The sequence below is a fragment of the Entelurus aequoreus genome, linkage group LG03 (assembly GCF_033978785.1).
Source record: "Entelurus aequoreus isolate RoL-2023_Sb linkage group LG03, RoL_Eaeq_v1.1, whole genome shotgun sequence".
NCBI lineage: Eukaryota > Metazoa > Chordata > Actinopteri > Syngnathiformes > Syngnathidae > Entelurus > Entelurus aequoreus.
This window is the reverse complement of record NC_084733.1, coordinates 14281155-14303110: the sequence shown is the minus strand read 5'-3', so window position 1 is coordinate 14303110 and position 21956 is coordinate 14281155. Positions and strand designations below refer to the sequence as shown.

Genomic DNA, 21956 nt, shown 5'->3' with positions numbered 1-21956 from the left:
ACGTAAATAAGACAAAAGAAGAGACGGTCAGAAAGCGGCTTGACGATGATCTGTAAAACATAATCTATGCCACATTTTGACCAAAGAACCACCATTACATGTTATGTAGACCAGTGGTTCTCAACCACCGGTCCGGGGACCGGTACTGGTCCGTGACGCATTTGCTACCGAGCCGCAGAGAAACATGAAATAATTTATAAACGACTGCTTTTTCTCCGATTTAACTTTGGCCTGTCCCACTTGACACACCAATAAGCTTGTTTATAGATGTATAATACATTTCCTTATAGGGAGTTGCCATTTGTTACATTTGTTATAGCTTTGTGACATAATACAATGCACATTAATGAGCATTTAAAATATAAATGTGACAGATTGTAGCCAAAAGCTGATTCCCATCTGCATCTCATTACAAAGAAACAAGTCCAGAGCTCCCACTAATTCAGCGTTATAGTGAGTTGTATTTTTCATGCACTTATTTTTGCTGTATTTATCTGGCACAAGTGGAAAGCCGGTCCCTGAAAATAATGCCTACATAAAACCGGACCGTGGTGCAAAAAAGGTTGGGGACCACTGATGTAGACTACAAGGAAGTGTTTTACATTTAGAAAAAATAAATAAAAAAATATGACTCCTTTAATGCGCCTTGTAATCCGGTGCGTCTTATACCGTATTTTTCGGACTATAAGTCGCAGTGTTTTTCATAGTTTGGCCGGGGGTGCGATTTATACTCAGGAGCGACTTATGCGTGAAATTATTAACACATTACCGTAAAATATCAAATAATATTATTTAGCTCATTCACGTAAGAGACTAGACGTATAAGATTTCATGGGATTTAGCGATTAGGAGTGACAGATTGTTTGGTAAACGTATAGCATGTTCTATGTGTTATAGTTATTTGAATGACTCTTACCATAATATGTTACGTTAACATACCAGGCACGTTCTCAGTTGGTTATTTATGCGTCATATAACGTACACTTATTCAGCCTGTTGTTCACTATTCTTTATTTATTTTAAATTGCCTTTCAAATGTCTATTCTTGGTGTTGGGTTTTATCAAATACATTTCCCCAAAAAATACGACTTATACTCCAGTGCGACTTATATATGTTTTTTTCTTTCTTTATTATGAATTTTCGGCCGGTGCGACTTATACTCCGAAAAATACGGTACATAAATCCGGTCCGTGGTGCAAAAAAAGGTTGGGGACCACTGATGTACACTACAAGGAAGTTTATTACATTTAGAAAAAATAAATACAAAATATGACTCCTTTAATGCGGTGCGTCTTATATATGAAAATATATCGAAAATAGACCATTCGTATAACCCGGTGCGCCTTTTGTGTGAAAACCGACCTGAATAGACCCGCTCATGCGCCCTATGGTCCGAAAAATACGGTAATTATTATTTATCAGTTTGAAAAATTCAGCTTTTTCCTCATTACGTTCCTTTTTTTTTTAATGTATTCCTTTTTAATGTTGTTTTTTTTTTCCTGACAATATGCTTGCGGGCCAACAAAACTCAGGCTGCGGGCTGCGAATGGCCCCAGGGCTGCACTTTGGACACCCCTGGTTTAAGGTAACCCCCGATTTCGTACAAAGATCAGATTAATTAATTTCCCTCAGACAAATCGAGTCATGACTTATTGACCCAAATCAAGGCACAGATGATAAGTGGACGACGTCGCGTTTTAACATCGGCATGGCACGTCTTTACCAACATTTGTTAGTCTGGCCGCACATAATGCCATCTGCAGGACTTGAGCGGAACAGTTCTGACCCAACGTGCAGGCAGGCGCTAAACGTACAAACCGTGCAAATTAATAAAACAGTACGGTGTATGCCCAGTTTAAGACAACATGAGCACGTCAACAAAATACCCCACCAAAAAAAGTCCAGAAACGACTGTGTGTTCTGCGGGGGAACACCTCAACATCTGGAGATGACGTAATGGGTAGTAGGAACAAGCCCACCCATAATCCCATAAAGCTCAATTTAGAGTGTAAAGCAATATATACCCCCTTGCTAAGCAAAAGAGGAGGTAAAAGATGCTCCTTGCCACCATTCTTCCAAATAAATGCTGCTCCTCCATTTAAGATGACACTTGTATTGTTTACCAGCATAATGTGAATATTATACTAAAGCACCTTGGCCTGTCTCAGCCACTGTGAGGACCAAAAATAAAAGAAGAAGAAGAAAAAAGAACACCCTCCACCAAACAACACCTCCACACTCATCGCTCTGGCTTCAGGTTATGGCGCTTTTCCAGAGAGGCTATTTTGGGACTGTGTGTGGTGTGGGTAGTGTGTGTGTGTGTGTTGGTTTGGGACTTAATGGCCATGTGTGTGTATTTATCTATATGTGTGTGTGTGTGTGTGAGATGGTGGTGCGCAGCTATAGGATGATGCAGGGCTTCTTGTCCTTAAAAGGGTTTTCCGAGGTGGGAACGCCGACCAGCAGCGGGTCGCTACGAGCGTGCTGCTCGCAGTAACTCATCAGGTCGGCGGCTGCTTTGGATACCTGACATGTGGTGGGTGGGTGGGTGGGTGGGGTGAGTGGGACGGGTGGAAGGTGCGTGGAGCAGATGGTGGAAGAAGACAGAAAGAGTGAGCCAAGGGCGACATTTGGGATCGCCGCCGGTCGCGTCAGGAAGTTACCTTAATCCGTTCGATGCCCGCCTCGATGCGCAGCTGTTCCACCAGTTTTCTGGCCTGGGCGATGTTATTAGTGGTGGACATACTGATCCATCAGAATGCACCAACACTGGAGAAAACTGCACAGAAAAAGAGGAAAAAAACATCAGTAAAACACATAAAAGTAATAGTATAAAAAGTGCATTAAAATGTCTGTCATTACAAGGCAAATGATGCATGAGACATACACTTGAATTCACTGAAATTTAAGTATTTCTTGTATATATATATATATATATATATATATATATATATATATATATATATATATATATATATATATATAAAATAAATACTTGACTTTCAGTGAATTCTCGCTATATATATATATATGTGTATATATATATATATATATACTGTATATATATATATATATATATATATATATATATATATATATATATATATATATATATATATATATATATATATATGTGTGTGGGAAAAAATCACAAGACTATTTCATCTCTACAGGCCTGTTTCATGAGGGGTTTCCTCAATCCTCAGGAGATTTTAATGGAAGCATTCACATACCATGGTTTATATAGGGCACAGAGCGGGTGGGTACAGGCAGGCGTGGGGGCGTGGTGATTGACTCATGTGTTACCTAGGAGGTGTTTCCTTCTGTGACGGCATGCTGATACAATTTCGCTGCGCTTGTTGAGGGATGACAACTCTGGACGGTATATGATGAACAGTTTCTCTTTTAAGCATAGGTTGCATCTTTTGTTACCACAATAATTGCTTTATCGTGGTTTGAAATGCATTTCAAACCACAATAAAGCAATTGAAAAGGAGCCGCCCACCACCAGGCAGAACGACTCTAAAACCGACAAAAGCTGTAACTGCCGCAAGAAACCTGATTGCCCTCTCAACGGGGGGTGCTTACAATCATCAGTTAGGACATTAACAAATCCGACACATACGTAGGATTAACTGAGGGAGAATTCAAAACCAGATGGAACAATCACAAGGCTTCTTTCAGATGCAAAAGACTCTGGAACACTACAGAACTCAGCAAACACATTTGGAATCTCAAAGACAATAATGTTGAATACTCAATAACATGGCAAATTCTTGCATTGATTGATTGATTGAGACTTTTATTAGTAGGTTGCACAGTGAAGTACATATTCTGTACAATTGACCACTAAATGGTAACACCCGAATAAGTTTTTCAACTTGTTTATGTCGGGGTCCAAGTCGGTGTGCATCCAGCACACCTTACAACAGTGGTAACAAAAGATGCAACCTATGCTTAAAAGAGAAACTGTTCATCATATACCGTCCAGAGTTGTCATCCCTCAACAAGCGCAGCGAAATTGTATCAGCATGCCGTCACAGAAGGAAACACCTCCTAGGTAACACATGAGTCAATCACCACGCCCCCACGCCTGCCTGTACCCACCCGCTCTGTGCCCTATATAAAATATGGTATGTGAATGCTTCCATTAAAATCTCCTGAGGATTGAGGAAACCCCTCATGAAACAGGCCTGTAGAGATGAAATAGTCTTGTGATTTTTTCCCACACATACATATTACGCTCTACCACGGTATCGAGCACTATTTTTTGGATAATCTAATTAAGACATATATATATATATTAATATATATATATATATAAATAAAATAAATACTTGACTTTCAGTGAATTCTCGCTATATATATATATATATATATATATATATATATATATATATATATATATATATATATATATATATATATATATATATATATATATATATATATATATATATATATATATATATATTACCGTTCAAAAGTTTAGGGTCACATTGAAATGTCCTTATTTTTGAAGGAAAAGCACTGTACTTTTCAATGAAGATAACTTTAAACTAGTCTTAACTTTAAAGAAATACACTCTATACATTGCTAATGTGGTAAATGACTATTCTAGCTGCAAATGTCTGGTTTTTGGTGCAATATCTACATAGGTGTATAGAGGCCCATTTCCAGCAACTATCACTCCAGTGTTCTAATGGTACAATGTGTTTGCTCATTGGCTCAGAAGGCTAATTGATGATTAGAAAACCCTTGTGCAATCATGTTCACACATCTGAAAACAGTTTAGCTCGTTACAGAAGCTACAAAACTGACCTTCCTTTGAGCAGATTGAGTTTCTTGAGCATCACATTTGTGGGGTCAATTAAACACTCAAAATGGCCAGAAAAAGAGAACTTTCATCTGAAACTTGACAGTCTATTCTTGTTCTTAGAAATTAAGGCTATTCCACAAAATTGTTTGGGTGACCCCAAACTTTTGAACGGTAGTGTATATATATATATATACATATATATATATACATATATATATATATATATATATATATATATATATATATATATATATATATATATATATTTATATATATATATACATATATATATATATATATATATATATATATATATATATATATATATATATATATATATATAAATAAAATAAATACTTGACTTTCAGTGAATTCTCGCTATATATATATGTATAGCGAGAATTCACTGAAAGTCAAGTATTTATATAAAATACATATATATATATAAATATGTATATATATATATGTATTTTATTATATATATATATACATATAAATAAAATAAATACTTGAATTTCAGTGTTCATTTATTTACACATATACACACATAACACTCCTCTCTACTCATTGTTGTATTTGAAAGTGCAATGCTTTGCAGCCAGTAGCACAGCCTTTGAAGGAGCATAGGTATGGGCAGTGTAATATTCTGGGTTGGAGTCAATAACCAGGCGAGGTGAGGAAGTTACGTCTCTTTACTTCATACTTCAGAAACGACTCCCACGCTTGCCGTCAGGGTGCGCAATGCAACGTAAACCGTTGGCCAACCAAAAAGTAACCACGGAACACTATACGGTATAGTGTTCTGTGGTTACTTTTTGGTTGGCCAAGCGGACGTGACGACAGGCTGTCCTCACTCAGGTCCGCATGGACCTGGAGGGGGCGTGCCTTAAGTCCGGCTGGAAATCGGGAGAAATTCGGGATAATGGTTGTTCCTGGAGATTTTCGGGAGAGGCACTGAAATTCGTGAGTCTCCCGGAAAATTCGGGAGGGTTGGCAAGTATGGCCTTGACTCACATATGAACTTGAAGTGCCATCCCATTCCTAACCCATAGGGTTCAATATGATGTCGGTCCACCTTTTGCAGCTATTACAGCTTCAACTCTTCTGGGAAGGCTGTCCACAAGGTTGCGGAGTGTGTTTATAGGAATTTTCCACCATTCTTCCAAAAGCGCATTGGTGAGGTCACACACTGATGTCGGTGGAGAAGGCCTGGCTCTCAGTCTCCGTTCTAATTCTTCCCAAAGGTGTTCTATCGGGTTCAGGTCAGGACTCTGTGCAGGCCAGTCAAGTTCATGACTGTGCACTGGTGCACAGTCATGTTGGAAGAGGAAGGGGCCCACTCCAAACTGTTCCCACAAAAATGGAAGCATGCAATTGTCCAAAATGTTTTGGTATCCTGGAGCATTCAAAGTTCCTTTCACTGGAACTAAGGGGCCAAGCCCAACTCCTGAAAAACAACCCCACACCATAATTCCTCCTCCACCAAATTTCACACTCGGCACAATGAAGTCCGAAATGTACCGTTCTCCTGGCAACCTCCAAACCCAGACTCGTCCATCAGATTGCAAGTTAGAAAAGCGTGATTCATCAGTCCAGAGAACGCGTCTCCACTGCTCTAGAGTCTAGTGGTGACGTGCTTTACACCACTGCATCCCATGCTTTGCATTGGACTTGGTGATGTATGGCTCAGATGCAGCTGCTCGGCCATGGAAACCCATTCCATGAAGCTCTCTGCGTACTGTACGTGGGCTAACTGGAAGGTCACATGAAGTTTGGAGCTCTGTAGCAACTGACTGTGCATAAAGTCTTTGCACTATGCGCTTCAGCATCCGCTGACCCCTCTCTGTCAGTTTACGTGGCCTACCACTTGGTGGCTGAGTTGCTGTTGTTCCCAAACTCTTCCATTTTCTTATAATAAAGCCTACAGTTGACTTTGGAATATTTAGGAGCGAGGAAATTTCACGACTGGATTTGTTGCACAGGTGGCATCCTATGACAGTTCCACGCTGGAAATCACTGAGCTCTTGAGAGCGGCCCATTCTTTCACAAATGTTTGTAGAAACCGTCTCCATGCCTAAGTGCTTGATTGCATACACCTGTGGCCGGGCCTAGTGATTAGGACACCTGATTCTGATCATTTGGATGGGTGGCCAAATACTTTTGGCAATATAGTGTTATAGCTCTTGTATTTCAGTTCAGTTCATGCAGGTCTCCCTGGTGATTTGTCTGGTGAGATGTGCTACCGCCACTGTTGAGCTATGGCACCACTGTGTGGTGACTGCGTGGAAGTGCAACATAAGTCAATCAATAAATAAATACATGAAGCATATGGACTGGAGAGGAAAGCATCTGAAATGGCAAACGGCTAATCATGACCACAGATATAAACTGAAAGCATTAAGTTTCTGTACGATCAAAACCAACTACAATTTTTTTCTTCTTCTTATGCAGTGTTGTAAGTTGCACAAAAACATTTAAATACAATCGATAAATAGTTGATAAATAATGTAGGGAAAGCATGATTAGTAGTGATATGAGTGCAAGACTAGAAATAGTCTGCAAACCAAAAATAGCGCATAAACTGAACCCAAAACCTAAATTAGGTTTTTACGATTGGATTTTTCGTAAAAGCAGGAATAGAACCAGAGCTCTAAGAGATAATGGTTTAGTTGAGCCTCCATGACCAGCCATAACGGAAGGGGATCAAATGCTTCATAGTGCAGTCAATATTTAAGAATTCTTATGTTGGTGGCCCAGTAGTAAAACGTAACGTTTGGAAGTGCTAATCCTCTCGACGATTTGGGTCTCTGTAAATATTGTTTGCGTAACCTGTGAGTCGTTTTATTCCAAATGAAGTCTAAAATCTGATTATCTAATTTACGAAAGTAAGACTGAGGGAGAAAAAGTGGCATACACTGGAACAAAAAGGAAAATTGCGGAAGTACATTCATTTTAACATAGTTGACACAAGTCTATGAATGTTCTCATTCATGCAGGTCGTTGTAATCTCAGGACATTCAATCGATCAGATCTGGTTTTAGATATGACCAATCTAAGTCTATGGGCACGAACTGATGAAGCCTACTCGGATGAGAGGCGAATCGTGTTCTTTGACAAACCAAACAGTCCAGTTGCGATCGACTGAAGGCCCTGAGAATAGTTGACACAAGCCACTGTAGATAAATTAAGTAAGGACCAGTGATCAAAATCTCCCTGGATTCCAATACCGAAGCCGAATCTCTCCAGGACATAAAATAGATAGTTCCACTCCACCCTGTCAAAACCCTTTTCCGCATCCAGTGATATCACTGCGTCTTGGATGTTGGAAGCCGGTACGTTTTACAATATATTGAAAAGATGTCAAAGGTTACAAAAGAAGTGCCTATTTTGAATGAACCGTTTGAGCTGCATTAATAATAAGCTCTGTTGTTTTTAAGGACCTTCTACAAAAATCTGAGTCTCTCACAAGTTTTTTGAACTGAACTTGCGGCCCACCAGTTGAATAGCCCAAATGATGAAAAAGAGATGGAACATTGAGGAACACTACCAGTATAACTAAACAAGCTGAGCAAACGATGACTGACTGCATCTGAAGTAAACAAGCTACAGCAACACCTCAGCTACATAAATCCCATTAAGAAAAAAAATTGTAACTGCCCAAAAGAAGAGGGCTTAAAGGGGTTCTTTCAGTTGCATACAACACCCGTTTGGACACCAGTGTTCCTTGTTTACTAGCAAAGTTAAAATACCAATGTAAGGACTGTTTACCGTGTTTTAAGTTCCTCCACACAACAGGAGCACTCTCATGTTTTTAGGAGTTTGCTTCAAAAATGTTTGTCTCACAAGTTTTGAACTGAACTCAGAGGCCGGTATGGCGTCATTCCGGTCCTGCTAGTTGAAAAGCCCTGACCTACATTCAGTACGAGTCCATGCACTAAATTAGTCCGATTTCTCAAATAGTTCGGCTCTAAATGAGCCTCCTACAGCCTATGGAAACACCTTTATCTGATCGTGTTCGGTTCTTTAAAAGTCGGACCAACACACCTGGATTATGCGATTGGAAACCAGACGTGACTAATCAATGATATATCCCTGCCAAAATACAACAATGTAAGGATTATGGATTACCTTTACATCAAAGCATTCATTTCAGAATGGACTCCGGGCTCTGTAATGTATACAAAATTCAAAGGGTCAACAAGGTTACCTGAATGATGGAGGAAGGCAGGAAACTCTTAGGATGGGAGATGCAAGGAGAAGATCAGTCAGCGGGACACAAACAGGTGAGCTAACGTTGACGTCTTCCTGCAAGAAAGTATAGAAAATGTGGATTGTCACCAAGATCACACCGATTGATCTCATAGTCCGATAGTCAAACTGTGGTACATGGGCTTCATCCAGTGGTACGCCAAAAAATCACTTGAGTAAAATAAGGTGTTTTATTTAAACAGTGTTACTGTTCAAACTGTGTAATGTTACAGTCGCCAAAAATATTAAATATACTTGTTAAATAAAACCTCTACCTTACCTCACCTGCACTGGCTTCCTGTGCACCTAAGATGCAACTCTAAGGTTTTACTACTTACGTATAAAATACTAAACGGTCTAGCTGATTGTATTGTACCATACACTACCGTTCAAAAGTTTGGGGTCACCCAAACAATTTTGTGGAATAGCCTTCATTTCTAAGAACAAGAATAGACTGTCGAGTTTCAGATGAAAGTTCTCTTTTTCTGGCCATTTTGAGCGTTTAATTGACCCCACAAATGAGATGCTCCAGAAACTCAATCTGCTCAAAGGAAGGTCAGTTTTGTAGCTTCTGTAACGAGCTAAACTGTTTTCAGATTTGTGAACATGATTGCACAAGGGTTTTCTAATCATCAATTAGCCTTCTGAGCCAATGAGCAAACACATTGTACCATTAGAACACTGGAGTGATAGTTGCTGGAAATGGGCCTCTATACACCTATGTAGATATTGCACCAAAAACCAGACATTTGCAGCTAGAATAGTCATTTACCACATTAGCAATGTATAGAGTGTATTTCTTTAAAGTTAAGACTAGTTTAAAGTTATCTTCATTGAAAAGAATAGGGCTTTTCCTTCAAAAATAAGGACATTTCAATGTGACCCCAAACTTTTGAACGGTAGTGTATGTCCCGGCCAGAAATCTGCGTTCTAAGAACTGCGGCTTATTAGTGATTCCCAGAGCCCAAAAACAGTCTGCGGGCTATAGAGCGTTTTCTATTCGGGCTCCGGTACTCTGGAATGCCCTCCCGGTAACAGTTACAGATGCTACCTCAGTAGAAGCATTTAAGTCCCATCTTAAAACTCATTTGTATATGCTGTCCTTTAAATAGACCCCCCTTTTAGACCAGTTGATCTGCCGTCTCTTTTCTGCTCTGCCCTACTCTCCTGCGTGGAGAGGTTATTAGGTGACCGCAGATGACGTGCTAGCTGTTCAAAGTTGGGACCCGGGGTGGACCACTCATCTGTGCATCAGTTGGGGACATCTCTGCGCTGCTGACTTGTCTCCACTCAAGTTGACCCCCGCTGGCCCCACTATGGACTGGACTCTCAAACTAGATCCAATCTACGCCCATTGCACCAGTGGAGGGGTCCCCACATCTGCGGTCCCCTCCAAGGTTTCTCATTGTATCCCATTGGGTTGAGTTTTTTCTTGCCCTGATGTGGGATCTGAGCCGAGGATGTCGTTGTGGCTTGTGCAGCCCTTTGAGACACTTGTGATTAAGGGCTATATAAATAAACTTTGATTGATGATTGATTGATTATTTTTTAATGAATACTTAAGCCTTCTACGCTACTGTATTATATTGTTGGACATTGTGGTGGTACCTGAAGAGCCATCGTTTTTCTGAGGTGGTACTTGTTGAAAAAGTTTGAGAACCACTGTCATAGTGTATATGTTTATAATAGGTCTACATGGAGTAGAAGGAAATATAGTGTTATATTTGAGCAGTCGGGTGAGCTACCTGCATCCTTTGTTGCATTCAGGTGTCGGAAATGTGCACAAAAAGCCAACATATACACATCCATTGATCCCACAGGTGGGATCTCCTCTTACCTGCCAAGCTGTCACACAGCGCAGAAGTTACAATATCTACCTTTTGCATCATCACACGTGTTTGTTTTTCCAGATAACACACTATAGCAGCCATCACACACACACACGCACGCACGCACGCACGCACGCGCACACACACACACACACACACACACACACACACACACACACACACACACACACACACACACACACACACACACACACACACACACACACACACACACACACACACACACACACGCACGCACACACGCACACACACATTCTATGTGCACGCTGCATGCGTCGTGGCTCTCACTTCGTCTGTCACCCTCTCGACTCCCAAGTGGAGAGTCCAGCTTTAATTACTCCCCTCTATAGTGTGTGCTTTAATTAGGTGTGTGTGAGAGTGAAATTGTGCAATCATCATTGACTGTAGTGACCAGCGAGCATCCCAAATCCAAGACTCACCACATAGAAAAGGGGTGTCAAACTCATTTGAATCGAGGGCCACATCACAGTTACTGTCACGGCCCGGGCGCATGACAATGCGCATTCATCAATGAGCCCCCGCGGAGCGCACCTGCACGCGCCACTCCGGCGGCAGCAAGCAGCTGCAATCAATCAGCACTCAGCGCACCTGTCGTTGATGATCTTCCTGGGCTGCTTAAGCCAGTGCAGACCTGCGTTCCGGGCCAGAACGTAGTCTTCTGTTCGAGTACAGTAAGCCAACTAACTAAGCTCTATGCCTTTCTCTCTCCGTGTTTCTTTCCCCGTCGTATGATTGGTCTTGTGTTTCTCCCCATGTCGTTCCTTGCAGCTACCCCTTCGTTCCGAGTTACGAGCGGTGCGTCTCGTCTCCCCCGCGTTTCCTCTGCTTCCCTGATTGCCTCTTGGATCTCGACCTCCCACTTGGACACGGACCTTGGACGCCTCGCTATACCCCCGACTACCTGCCTGCCTCACGGGCATTCGAGTTTGCCTTTCCCCTCCGGGACTTCTGCTTCTAGCTCAACACTCCCAGTAATACACAACAGCTAATCTCCACACATAGTCTCACACACACACACTTTGGATTTTTCACACTCCATTCCATAGTTTATTTATATTATTGTTTGGTTATTATATATACACTACCGTTCAAAAGTTTGGGGTCACATTGAAATGTCCTTATTTTTGAAGGAAAAACACTGTACTTTTCAATGAAGATAACTTTAAACTAGTCTTAACCTTAAAGAAATACACTCTATACATTGCTAATGTGGTAAATGACTATTCTAGCTGCAAATGTCTGGTTTTTGGTGCAATATCTACATAGGTGTATAGAGGCCCATTTCCAGCAACTATCACTCCAGTGTTCTAATGGTACAATGTGTTTGCTCATTGGCTCAGAAGGATAATTGATGATTAGAAAACCCTTGTGCAATCATGTTCACACATCTGAAAACAGTATAGCTCGTTACAGAAGCTACAAAACTGACCTTCCTTTGAGCAGATTGAGTTTCTGGAGCATCACATTTGTGGGGGTCAATTAAACGCTCAAAATGGCCAGAAAAAGAGAACTTTCATCTGAAACTCGACAGTCTATTCTTGTTCTTAGAAATTAAGGCTATTCCACAAAATTGTTTGGGTGACCCCAAACTTTTGAACGGTAGTGTATATTGTAAATATATATAATAAATACATAGAGCTAAACAACGCCCCCTTGTTGTCTGTGCCGCCTACTCCCCCTGTACACAACAGTTACGGTCGCTTGTAACTGCGATACATACAGTATATAATAACTCTAGGACTAGGGTGTCCAAACTTTTTCCACTTAGTTTCGCATAAAGAAAAGTCAAAGTATGTACTTTGACTCATCACAATGTACTTTGACTTTCCTTTATGCGACCCTTAGTAGAAAAAGTTTGGACACCCTAGTCCTAGAGTTATTATATACTGTATGTATCGCAGTTACAAGCGACCATAACTGTCGTGTACAGGGGGAGTAGACGGCACAGACAACAAGGGGGCGTTGTTTAGCCATTTTGCTATTTTTTTTATTTTGTAAAAAAAGATGCTAAAAACAGACATTACATATGTTTAAGGACAAACCGTAGTGTCAGCTTTGTTTAATGTTGACAAAGGTGACAAAGTGTAATATTATTTGTTTATTCAGAGGTGTCTAAAGGTGGCCAGGGGGCGATTTGCGGACATCAGCTCGCGTTTTGTCGGCCCGCAACATATTGTCAGAAAAAAACAACGGTAAATATGTAAAACAAAATAGCACAAATACGTAAAGTAATGTGAAAAAGCTCAAACGTTTATACTAATAACTAAAAATACAGTGTGTCACTTATTACACAAGGCTTGCACTGGGTTTGGATATATAATGTCTGTTGGTAGCATTTAAAAATAATAAAAATATCCCAAGCATACTTATTAGACTTTTAAAATTTTGTACAACATTTTTTAGCCTTTTTCTCATTACGTCTTTTGTTCTTGTTTTTCTTCCATTGTTTTTTTTTAAATTCAAACTACCCTTTTTCCAAATAAAAAAAAATTCCAGGATTTTCCAGAATTCCTGGTTTTCCAAAACCCTATTTCCACCCTTTTTTCTGGCGACTACTCCTCCCACATTTTTCAACCCACTTCAACCGTTCCACCGTCAAAACATTCCTCTTAATTAGGACAAAAAAAAAAGTTGTTTTTTGAACTGGACAAATTACCGGTTTTCCTGAAATTCCAGGAGGTCCGTAATACAATTTCTCAATTCAAAATGTTACTACTTCGACATCTGTCGACCGATTTGAAAAATTCCAACACCAACCATTTCAAGTCATTCAGACCATTCAAGTTTTTTACCATTTTCAAAAAAATTCCCGATATTCCCGAAAATCCCTAATACCATTTACTACTTCAACTTATCTTGCCCGATTTAAACAATTTCAACACGAACCGATTCAGCTCATTCATGCTCCTAATAATTTTCCTAAAAAATCCCGCTTTTCCCAAAATTCCCAAATTTCAAGGAAGTTCCCATTGAAATGAATGGGACATTTCTCCAAGTTGCACAATCCCCACATTTTTCAACCTAATCAAACCATTCCAACATCAACACATTCCACTCATCCTGTACATTCAAACTAACACTTTCCCAAGTTCCAAACCAAGTTTTCCTGAAAATTCAAACTCTTCAACACCGGCTCAGTGGCCTTGTAGATTCCATGAAATGCTCAGTCATTCACAAACAAGGATGGGGCGAGGGTCACCACTTTGTCAACAAATGCGTGAGCAAATTGTTGAACAGTTTAGGAAAAACCTTTCTCAACCAGCTATTGCAAGGAATTTAGGGATTTCACCATCTACGGTCCGTAATATCATCAAAGGGTTCAGAGAATCTGGAGAAATCACTGCACGTAAGCAGCTAAGCCCGTGACCTTCGATCCCTCAGGCTGTACTGCATCAACAAGCGACATCAGTGTGTAAAGGACATCACCACATGGGCTCAGGAACACTTCAAAAACCGGCGTGGCGAAGTTGGTAGAGTGGCCGTGCCAGCAATCGGAAGGTTGCTGGTTACTGGGGTTCAATCCCCACCTTCTACCATCCTAGTCACGTCCGTTGTGTCCTTGGGCAAGACACTTCACCCTTGCTCCTGATGGCTGCTGGTTAGCGCCTTGCATGGCAGCTCCCGCCATCAGTGTGTGAATGTGTGTGTGAATGGGTGAATGTGGAAATACTGTCAAAGCGCTTTGAGTACCTTGAAGGTAGAAAAGCGCTATACAAGTATAACCCATTTATCATTTATCATTTAAACCCACTGTCAGTAACTACAGTTGGTCGCTACATCTGTAAGTGCAAGTTAAAACTCTCCTATGTAAGGCGAAAACCGTTTATAAACAACACCCAGAAACGCCGTCGGCTTCGCTGGGCCTGAGCTCATCTAAGATGGACTGATACAAAGTGGAAAAGTGTTCTGTGGTCTGACGAGTCCACATTTCAAATTGTTTTGGGAAACTGTGGACGTCGTGTCCTCCGGACCAAAGAGGAAAAGAACCATCCGGATTATTATAGGCGCAAAGTTGAAAAGCCAGCATCTGTGATGGTATGGGGGTGTATTAGTGCCCAAGACATGGGTAACTTACACATCTGTGAAGGCGCCATTAATGCTGAAAGGTACATACAGGATTTGGAGTCAAATCATTGTATTCCGTTTATATTTACATCTAACACAATTTCCCAACTCATATGGAAACGGGGTTTGTACATTCTGTCAGCGTTGGAGCATTCACACGCAATTCCTCGTTATTATGTATTGTTTACCAACAAACTGATGGCAAACCTGCCTTGGGATCACCAAGCAAGGTGAAAAGCATTTAAAGGCCTACTGAAAGCCACTACTACCGACCATGCAGTCTGATAGTTTATATATCAATGATGAAATCTAACATTGCAACACATGCCAATACGGCCGGCTTAACTTATAAAGTGCAATTTTAAATTTCCTGCTAAACTTCCGGTTCAAAACGCCTTTGGAGGATGACGTATGCGCGTGACGTCGAGAGATCTACGGAAGTGTTTGGACCATATTGGACACAATACACAGAGCTCTGTTTTCTTCGACAAAATTCCACAGTATTCTGGACATCTGTGTTGGTGAATCTTTTGCAATGGAGGCAAAGAAGAATGTTGTAGGTGGGATCGGTGTATGCAGCTGGCTGTAGCAACACAACAAGGAGGACTTTGACTTGGATAGCAGACGCGCAAGCGGCGAACTCACCTTGACTTCCTACGTCTCCGGGCCGCCGACCGCATCGTCAAACGCTGGAACGCAGGCGGGTGTTGATGAGCAGAGGAGGGCTGGCTGGCGTAGGTGGAGCGCTAATGTTTTTATCATAGCTCTGACGAGGTCCCGTTGTTAAGTTAGCGTCGTTAGCAACAGCATTGCTAGGCTTCGACAGGCGTCGAATACACATTAACCGTGTATTTACATGTCCAGTGTTTGGTTCGGTGTCTCCTGATAGTAGTATTGTTGATCTTCTGTCTATCCTTCCAGTCAGGGGTTTATTTATTTTGTTTCTATCTGCATTTGAGAACGATGCTATCGCGTTAGCTCAGTAGCTAAGTGTGTCACCGATGTATTGTCGTGGAGATAAAAGTCACTCTGAATGTCCATTTCGCGTGCTCGACTCTCATTTTCAAGAGGATATAGTATCCGAGGTGGTTTAAAATACAAATCCGTGATCCACAATAGAAAAAGGAGAGAGTGTGGAATCCAATGAGCCAGCTTGTACCTAAGTTACGGTCAGAGCGAAAAAAGATATGTCCGGCACTGCCTCTAGTTCTTCACTCTAACGTGCCTCATCCACGAATCGTTCATCCTCGCTCAAATTAATGGGGTAATCGTCACTTTCTCGCTCCTAATATCTCTCGCTCCATTGTAAACAACGGGGAATTGTGAGCAGCACTACCGCTTGTGACGTCACGCTACTTCCGGTAGGGGCAAGGTTTTTTTTTATCAGCGAGCAAAAGTTGCGAACTTTATCGTCGATTTTCTCTACTAAATCCTTTCAGCAAAAATATGGCAATATCGCGAAATGATCAAGTATGACACATAGAATGGATCTGCTATTCCCGTTTAAATAAAAAAAATTCATTTCAGTAGGCCTTTAGTACATTTTTAGCTATTCCAGAATTCATCAAAAGTGGTTAAAAAAACACTGCTGTACACCCTGTTGATACCTCCTCCCAACTTTATTTGTGATATTATAAACTGGCTTGGCTTTAACAGTGATATCATAAAAGCAACACGGTAATTACTTGCAATACTCCGATGATAATAATAACAACAACAACTATATAATGCATCTGGTTTTAACCTAAAGCACCAGCAGGTCCGCACTGGGCCAAGCAGACAACCCAGCAAGAAGCATTGCTGTCAAGACAAATGCATCAGTCGTGTATCGATCCAATCGGGCCTCTGAACTGATCTGCCAGTGCACACACACACAGGGGCCCAGCTTAACTGCACTAGGGAACACAATGCGGGGTTTGATGGCGAGAACAGCGTGTCCTCTCTCTTACACACACACATGCATAAACACCAGTGGACCTTGTGCACACACACTTTGAAAAAAAAAAAAATTAAAAAAAATGGGGCTATTCTTCCAATGCAAGAAGGTCTGCAACAGGCCCTGATGGGCAGCCTGGCTGCAGGGGTGCTGACACGTCCAAGCCACCCTGCTACAAAACAGCAACAAGACCGGGGAACACATGCCTTCATGTTCCGCTATGCCAATGGATCCGACCTACTTCAGCCACCTTCCACAGTCCGCTCGTGTCCTGTCAGCTGAGCAAGTCATGCAACTCGAGAGAGAAAAAAAAAAAAAAAAGAAAAAAAAAAAAGATGCCGGGTCGGAGAGGACAGCAAATAATAATTACACATCTTTCACCCACCCAGTCCTTGTTCCGGTCCGGGCCGACCACACGCACCGGTATAACCACCCCTCTCTCAACCGGGGAAGGGTTGGGGAAATCCGGCTTCGTGACACCGATGGAGTCCGCCTCCGCTGCAGCCGCCCTCGGTGAGGAGAAGCCGGGCATGCAAGGGTGCTGCTGCTGAGTGTGTGTGCAGAAGGAGAACCACACACACACACACATTCACACACACACACAAAAAAAGCCTGATTAATGTTCGCAACTCACCTCGGAATGCGCTATGGGTTGACTTAAAGGGCCAGTCCGCTGTTTTGTCAGCCTCTCTGCTCTCTCGCTAAGCCCTCACGCCTCCCTTCTCCCCCCCCCCCCTGAGAGGCGTCTGTCCACTGCACTCCCCTCCCTCCCTCCCTCCCTTCTTCCCAGCCGAAGGGGCTCCAGACTACAGCATTTTGCAACATGGCCAACCTGCGCGGTTTCACAAAAGCGTGCTGCTGAATATAATCATCACAGCAAGACGCAATCGCTTTTGTTGTCATCCTGCAAGAGATGACGCAGCGAGCTGTTGAAAGAAGCCTTCATCTCAGGGCCGGCCCGTGGCATAGGCCGTATAGGCAAATGCTAAGGGCGCCGTCCATCAGGGGGCGCCACGCCAGTGCCACAAATGTTGGAGAGAGAAAAAAAATACAAATAAAAATTGGTACTATTATTTCTAAATACATAAAATAATCCCACGTTGATTAAAATGCAAAGTAAAGCCTATTTAATAGAAATATTATTTGTTACACCATTAATCAATATAAAGCAAAATGTAAACACTCATGGCTGTCCATATGATCTTATTGTTCTGTCTTTATATATTTTTATATATCGGCATGCGACTGTGAATTGTTCCTGTTTGCGGATGACTCTGCCCTGCTGGTATCCGGCAAGGACAAGTCACAGGTGGAGAAAATCCTCAGTGCTGAGCTCTGTAGAACTTGCACCTGGCTCGCTGACAACAAGCTATCCATACACTTGGGTAAAACAGAATCCATCCTGTTTGGGTCCCACATCAACCTTAAGAAAGTCAGTGACTTCACCATAAAAGTGGGTGACATTGTTATCACCAGGAAAGATGAGGTCACCTACCTAGGTTCCATTCTAGAGGCTAACCTTTCCTGTGATAAAATGGCAACCAAGGTCATCAGTAATGTCAACCAACGAACGAGATTTCTCTACAGAATCTCCTCTCTGGTCAACAAAAGCTCCATGAGGATTCTGGCGGGAACTCTCGTTCAACCCTTTTTCGATTACGCATGCACCTCCTGGTACCCTAGCACCTCCAAAACCCTCAAATCTAAACTCCAAACATCTCAGAACAAGCTAGTCAGGTTACTTCTAGACCTCCACCCCAGGTCCCACCTCACTCCTACCCACTTCTCTAAAGTGGGCTGGCTCAGGGTGGAGGACAGAGTTAAACAACTTGCACTGAGCCTAGTCTATAAAATCCACTACACCTCCCTGATACCGAAGTACATGTCAAACTACTTCCTTAACGTAAATGACCGCCATAACCACAACACCAGGGGGAGCTCCACTAACCACGTTAAACCCAGATTCCGAACTAACAAAGGTCTTAACTCATTCTCTTTCTATGCCACATCAATGTGGAATGCGCTCCCAACAGGTATAAAAGAAAGGGCATCTCTATCCTCCTTCAAAACAGCAAAAACACTTCACCTCCAGGCAGCTACAACCCTAAACTAACACCCTCCCCGGATTGCTAATAATCAAATGCTAATAATCAAATGTAAACAATCAAATGCATACTTTTTCTTATGCCTTCTGATCTCTCTCTCTCTCTCTCTCTCTCTCTCTATGTCCACTACTTGCTGTAGAAAACTGTAGAATTGAAGACATTGTCTGTAAATAAACAATCTGCCTGTTATTTTAAGTAATATGCCAGTAATGACAAACTATGTATATTTCTATTTTTTTTTTACAGAAAAATACCTAATTAATTATACATAGCATTTTCTGTTTTCTTAAATTACTTTCAAATTCTTGTAATATTACGATATTTTTCCGTAAAACGTTTCATGAACATTTCTGTAATTATAATGTTTTTGATCATTATTTGGTTTACAATGTTTTACTTTAATTTTATGGTTTTCGTTTGGCAGCCGTAGCTGCCAGTAGATGACTGGTTTTTTTTACATAATTTTCTTTTACAGTGTACAACATGATAGATCACAAATTCCAGTTTTTCTTTTCAACATGTTCGAAAAGGAGTAGGAAGAAGCAGAGCTTATTTAATCCTACCCCTTTTCTTTTACATAACAGTTGCTAAATGGTAAATGTGTTATACTTGTATAGCGCTTTCTACTTTCAAGGTACTCAGAGCGCTTTGACACTATTTCCACATTCACCCATTCACACACACATTCACACACTGATGGCGGGAGCTGCCATGCAAGGCCCTAACCACCACCCATCAGGAGCAAGGGTGAAGTGCCTTGCTCAAGGACACAACGGACGTGACGAGGTTGGTAGAAGGTGGGGATCGAACCAGGAACCCTCAGGTTGCTGGCACGGCCACTCTCCCAACAGCGCCACGCCGTCCCCAAAAACTTTTGTTCACTTCCTGTTCTCAATTTATTCACAATATACTCCATAAGTAATCACAATAAAAATAAAGAAATAAATCATACTCGGTGAAGTAAGTTACATTTCATATAGTGAGATGAGTAAGATTATTTAGAAAATGAACGTATGGATGAAATAAATTCAGAATGTTTATCATGGTTCTTCTTCTTGTGACCCCAAGATGCAGGAACCAGGAGGACGACGATCAGGTAAGAGTATTTTAGTCTTGCATGCAACAGTTCAAACATAAATCAATCCTCCAGCACTGAGGAGCGCGCGAGGCCGGCATAAATAGGAACATGTTGATCGGCAGCAGGTGCGGACCGGCTGTCGATCAACAGCAGGTGAGGGAATAATCACAGCGCTCAGCGGGACAAGCAGGAAATGGAAACAAAATAAGAGCACTGATAGGAAGTAAATACAAAACAAAGAAGCACAAACAGAAATTAAGTGACAGATCGTCACATTTTAAATTTAAATATTAAATCTAAATGTTGAATCCAAATCTAAATCTATATGTTAAATCTGAACCTAAATTTTCAATCTAAATGTTGTATCGAAACCTAAATCTTAAATCTAAATCTATATGTTAAATCTAAACCTAAATGTTAAATCTAAATATTAAATGTTAATTCTAAATGTTGTATCTAATCCTAAATATTAAATCTAAATGTTAAATATAAACCTAAATGTTAAATCTAAAAGTAAATCTAAACCTAAATGTTAAATCTAACTCTTAAATCTAAATGTGAGCGCTAAATGTTAAATCTAAACCTAAATGTCAAATCAATAAAACACTGAATATTAACAATATATGAACATCGCTCCTCTTTTACTTCTCAGACCAGCACCTCCATAGTTGTGTATCTTTTACAATCAAGCAAAACACAACAAAGATGTAACAAAATATGAATGCAAAGGGTAAAAAACACCTACGATATGATATATTTTCACTTTTATGCAGAAATTTGTTGTAAAAATGTGCTTCCGCATCTGTTCCTGACACATGCGTTTCGGGCTGGCTGCTCCGAAAACAAACCCCGCCCACTCTGCTTTGTTCCTGGCCTGAGCTGCTGTGGTGTATAACTCGTACAACACTCAAAAGCGCAGATTTCAAGTAGTGATGGGTTGATGAGGCGTCATGAAGCGTTTCGACACATTGCAAAACTGTATTGATACTGTGTCGATACTGTGTCACTAAATACTGACATCTGCTGGACATTAAAAATCCCTACAGGCAACCTATGGACCGACTCAACTGACACTGATTTTATGACCTAGTACAGGGGTCGGCAACCCAAAATGTTGAAAGAGCCATATTGGAGCAAAAATACAAAAACAAATCTGTCTGGAGCCGCAACAAATTTAAAGCCATATTACATACAGATAGTGTGTCATGAGATATACATTTAATTGAGATGACTTAAAGGAAACTAAATGAGCTCAAATATAGCTACAAATGAGGCATAATGATGCAATATGTACATATAGCTAGCCTAAATAGCATGTTAGCATCGATTAGCTTGCAGTCATGCAGTGACCAAATATGTCTGATTAGCACTCCACACAAGTCAATAACATCAACAAAACTCACCTTTGTGTATTCACGCACAACGTTAAAAGTTTGGTGGACAAAATGAGACAGAAAAAGAAGAGGCATAAAACACGTCCTAGAAAGTCGGAGAAAGTTATACATGGAAACAAACTAAGGTGAGTTCAAGGACCGCCAAAATTAGTAGGACAAAACGGCACTTGCCAAATACTCGAATCAGTGAAGCATGTTTAATACAAACAGTGTGCTTTATAACAATTAGGGAGGTTTGTGTCATGTTTGTCCTCATACAGAAACCATATCAAAACAAAATGTATTTATTTTTCCCCTCATCTTTTTCAATTTTTCAAACATTTTTGAAAAAGCTTCAGAGAGCCACTAGGGCGGCGCTAAAGAGCCACATGCGGCTCTAGAGCCGCGGGTTGCCGACCCCTGACCTAGTATATACAATAATATAAACCAAGTCATTGTA

At 41.0% G+C, this 21956-nt stretch overlaps 1 protein-coding gene across 5 annotated transcripts in view; it reads right to left on the bottom strand.

Annotated features, from left to right (window-relative positions):
- Window positions 1-302: 302 nt before the first annotated feature.
- Window positions 303-21956, bottom strand: part of gng7 (guanine nucleotide binding protein (G protein), gamma 7) — a 40673-nt gene continuing 19019 nt past the window's right edge. For 4 of the 5 annotated variants that reach the window (XM_062041335.1, XM_062041333.1, XM_062041332.1 and 1 more), the window contains 3 exons: window positions 9028-9125; window positions 2665-2780; window positions 303-2527 (listed from right to left, as the gene is read on the bottom strand). In XM_062041335.1, coding sequence (XP_061897319.1) covers window positions 2402-2527; window positions 2665-2745 — 207 coding nt within the window. In that variant the 5' untranslated portion in view covers window positions 2746-2780; window positions 9028-9125 and the 3' untranslated portion in view covers window positions 303-2401. Of the gene's footprint in view, window positions 2528-2664; window positions 2781-9027; window positions 9126-15649; window positions 15706-21956 lie in introns of those variants that run through there. The other variant, XM_062041336.1, reaches the window with a different exon arrangement.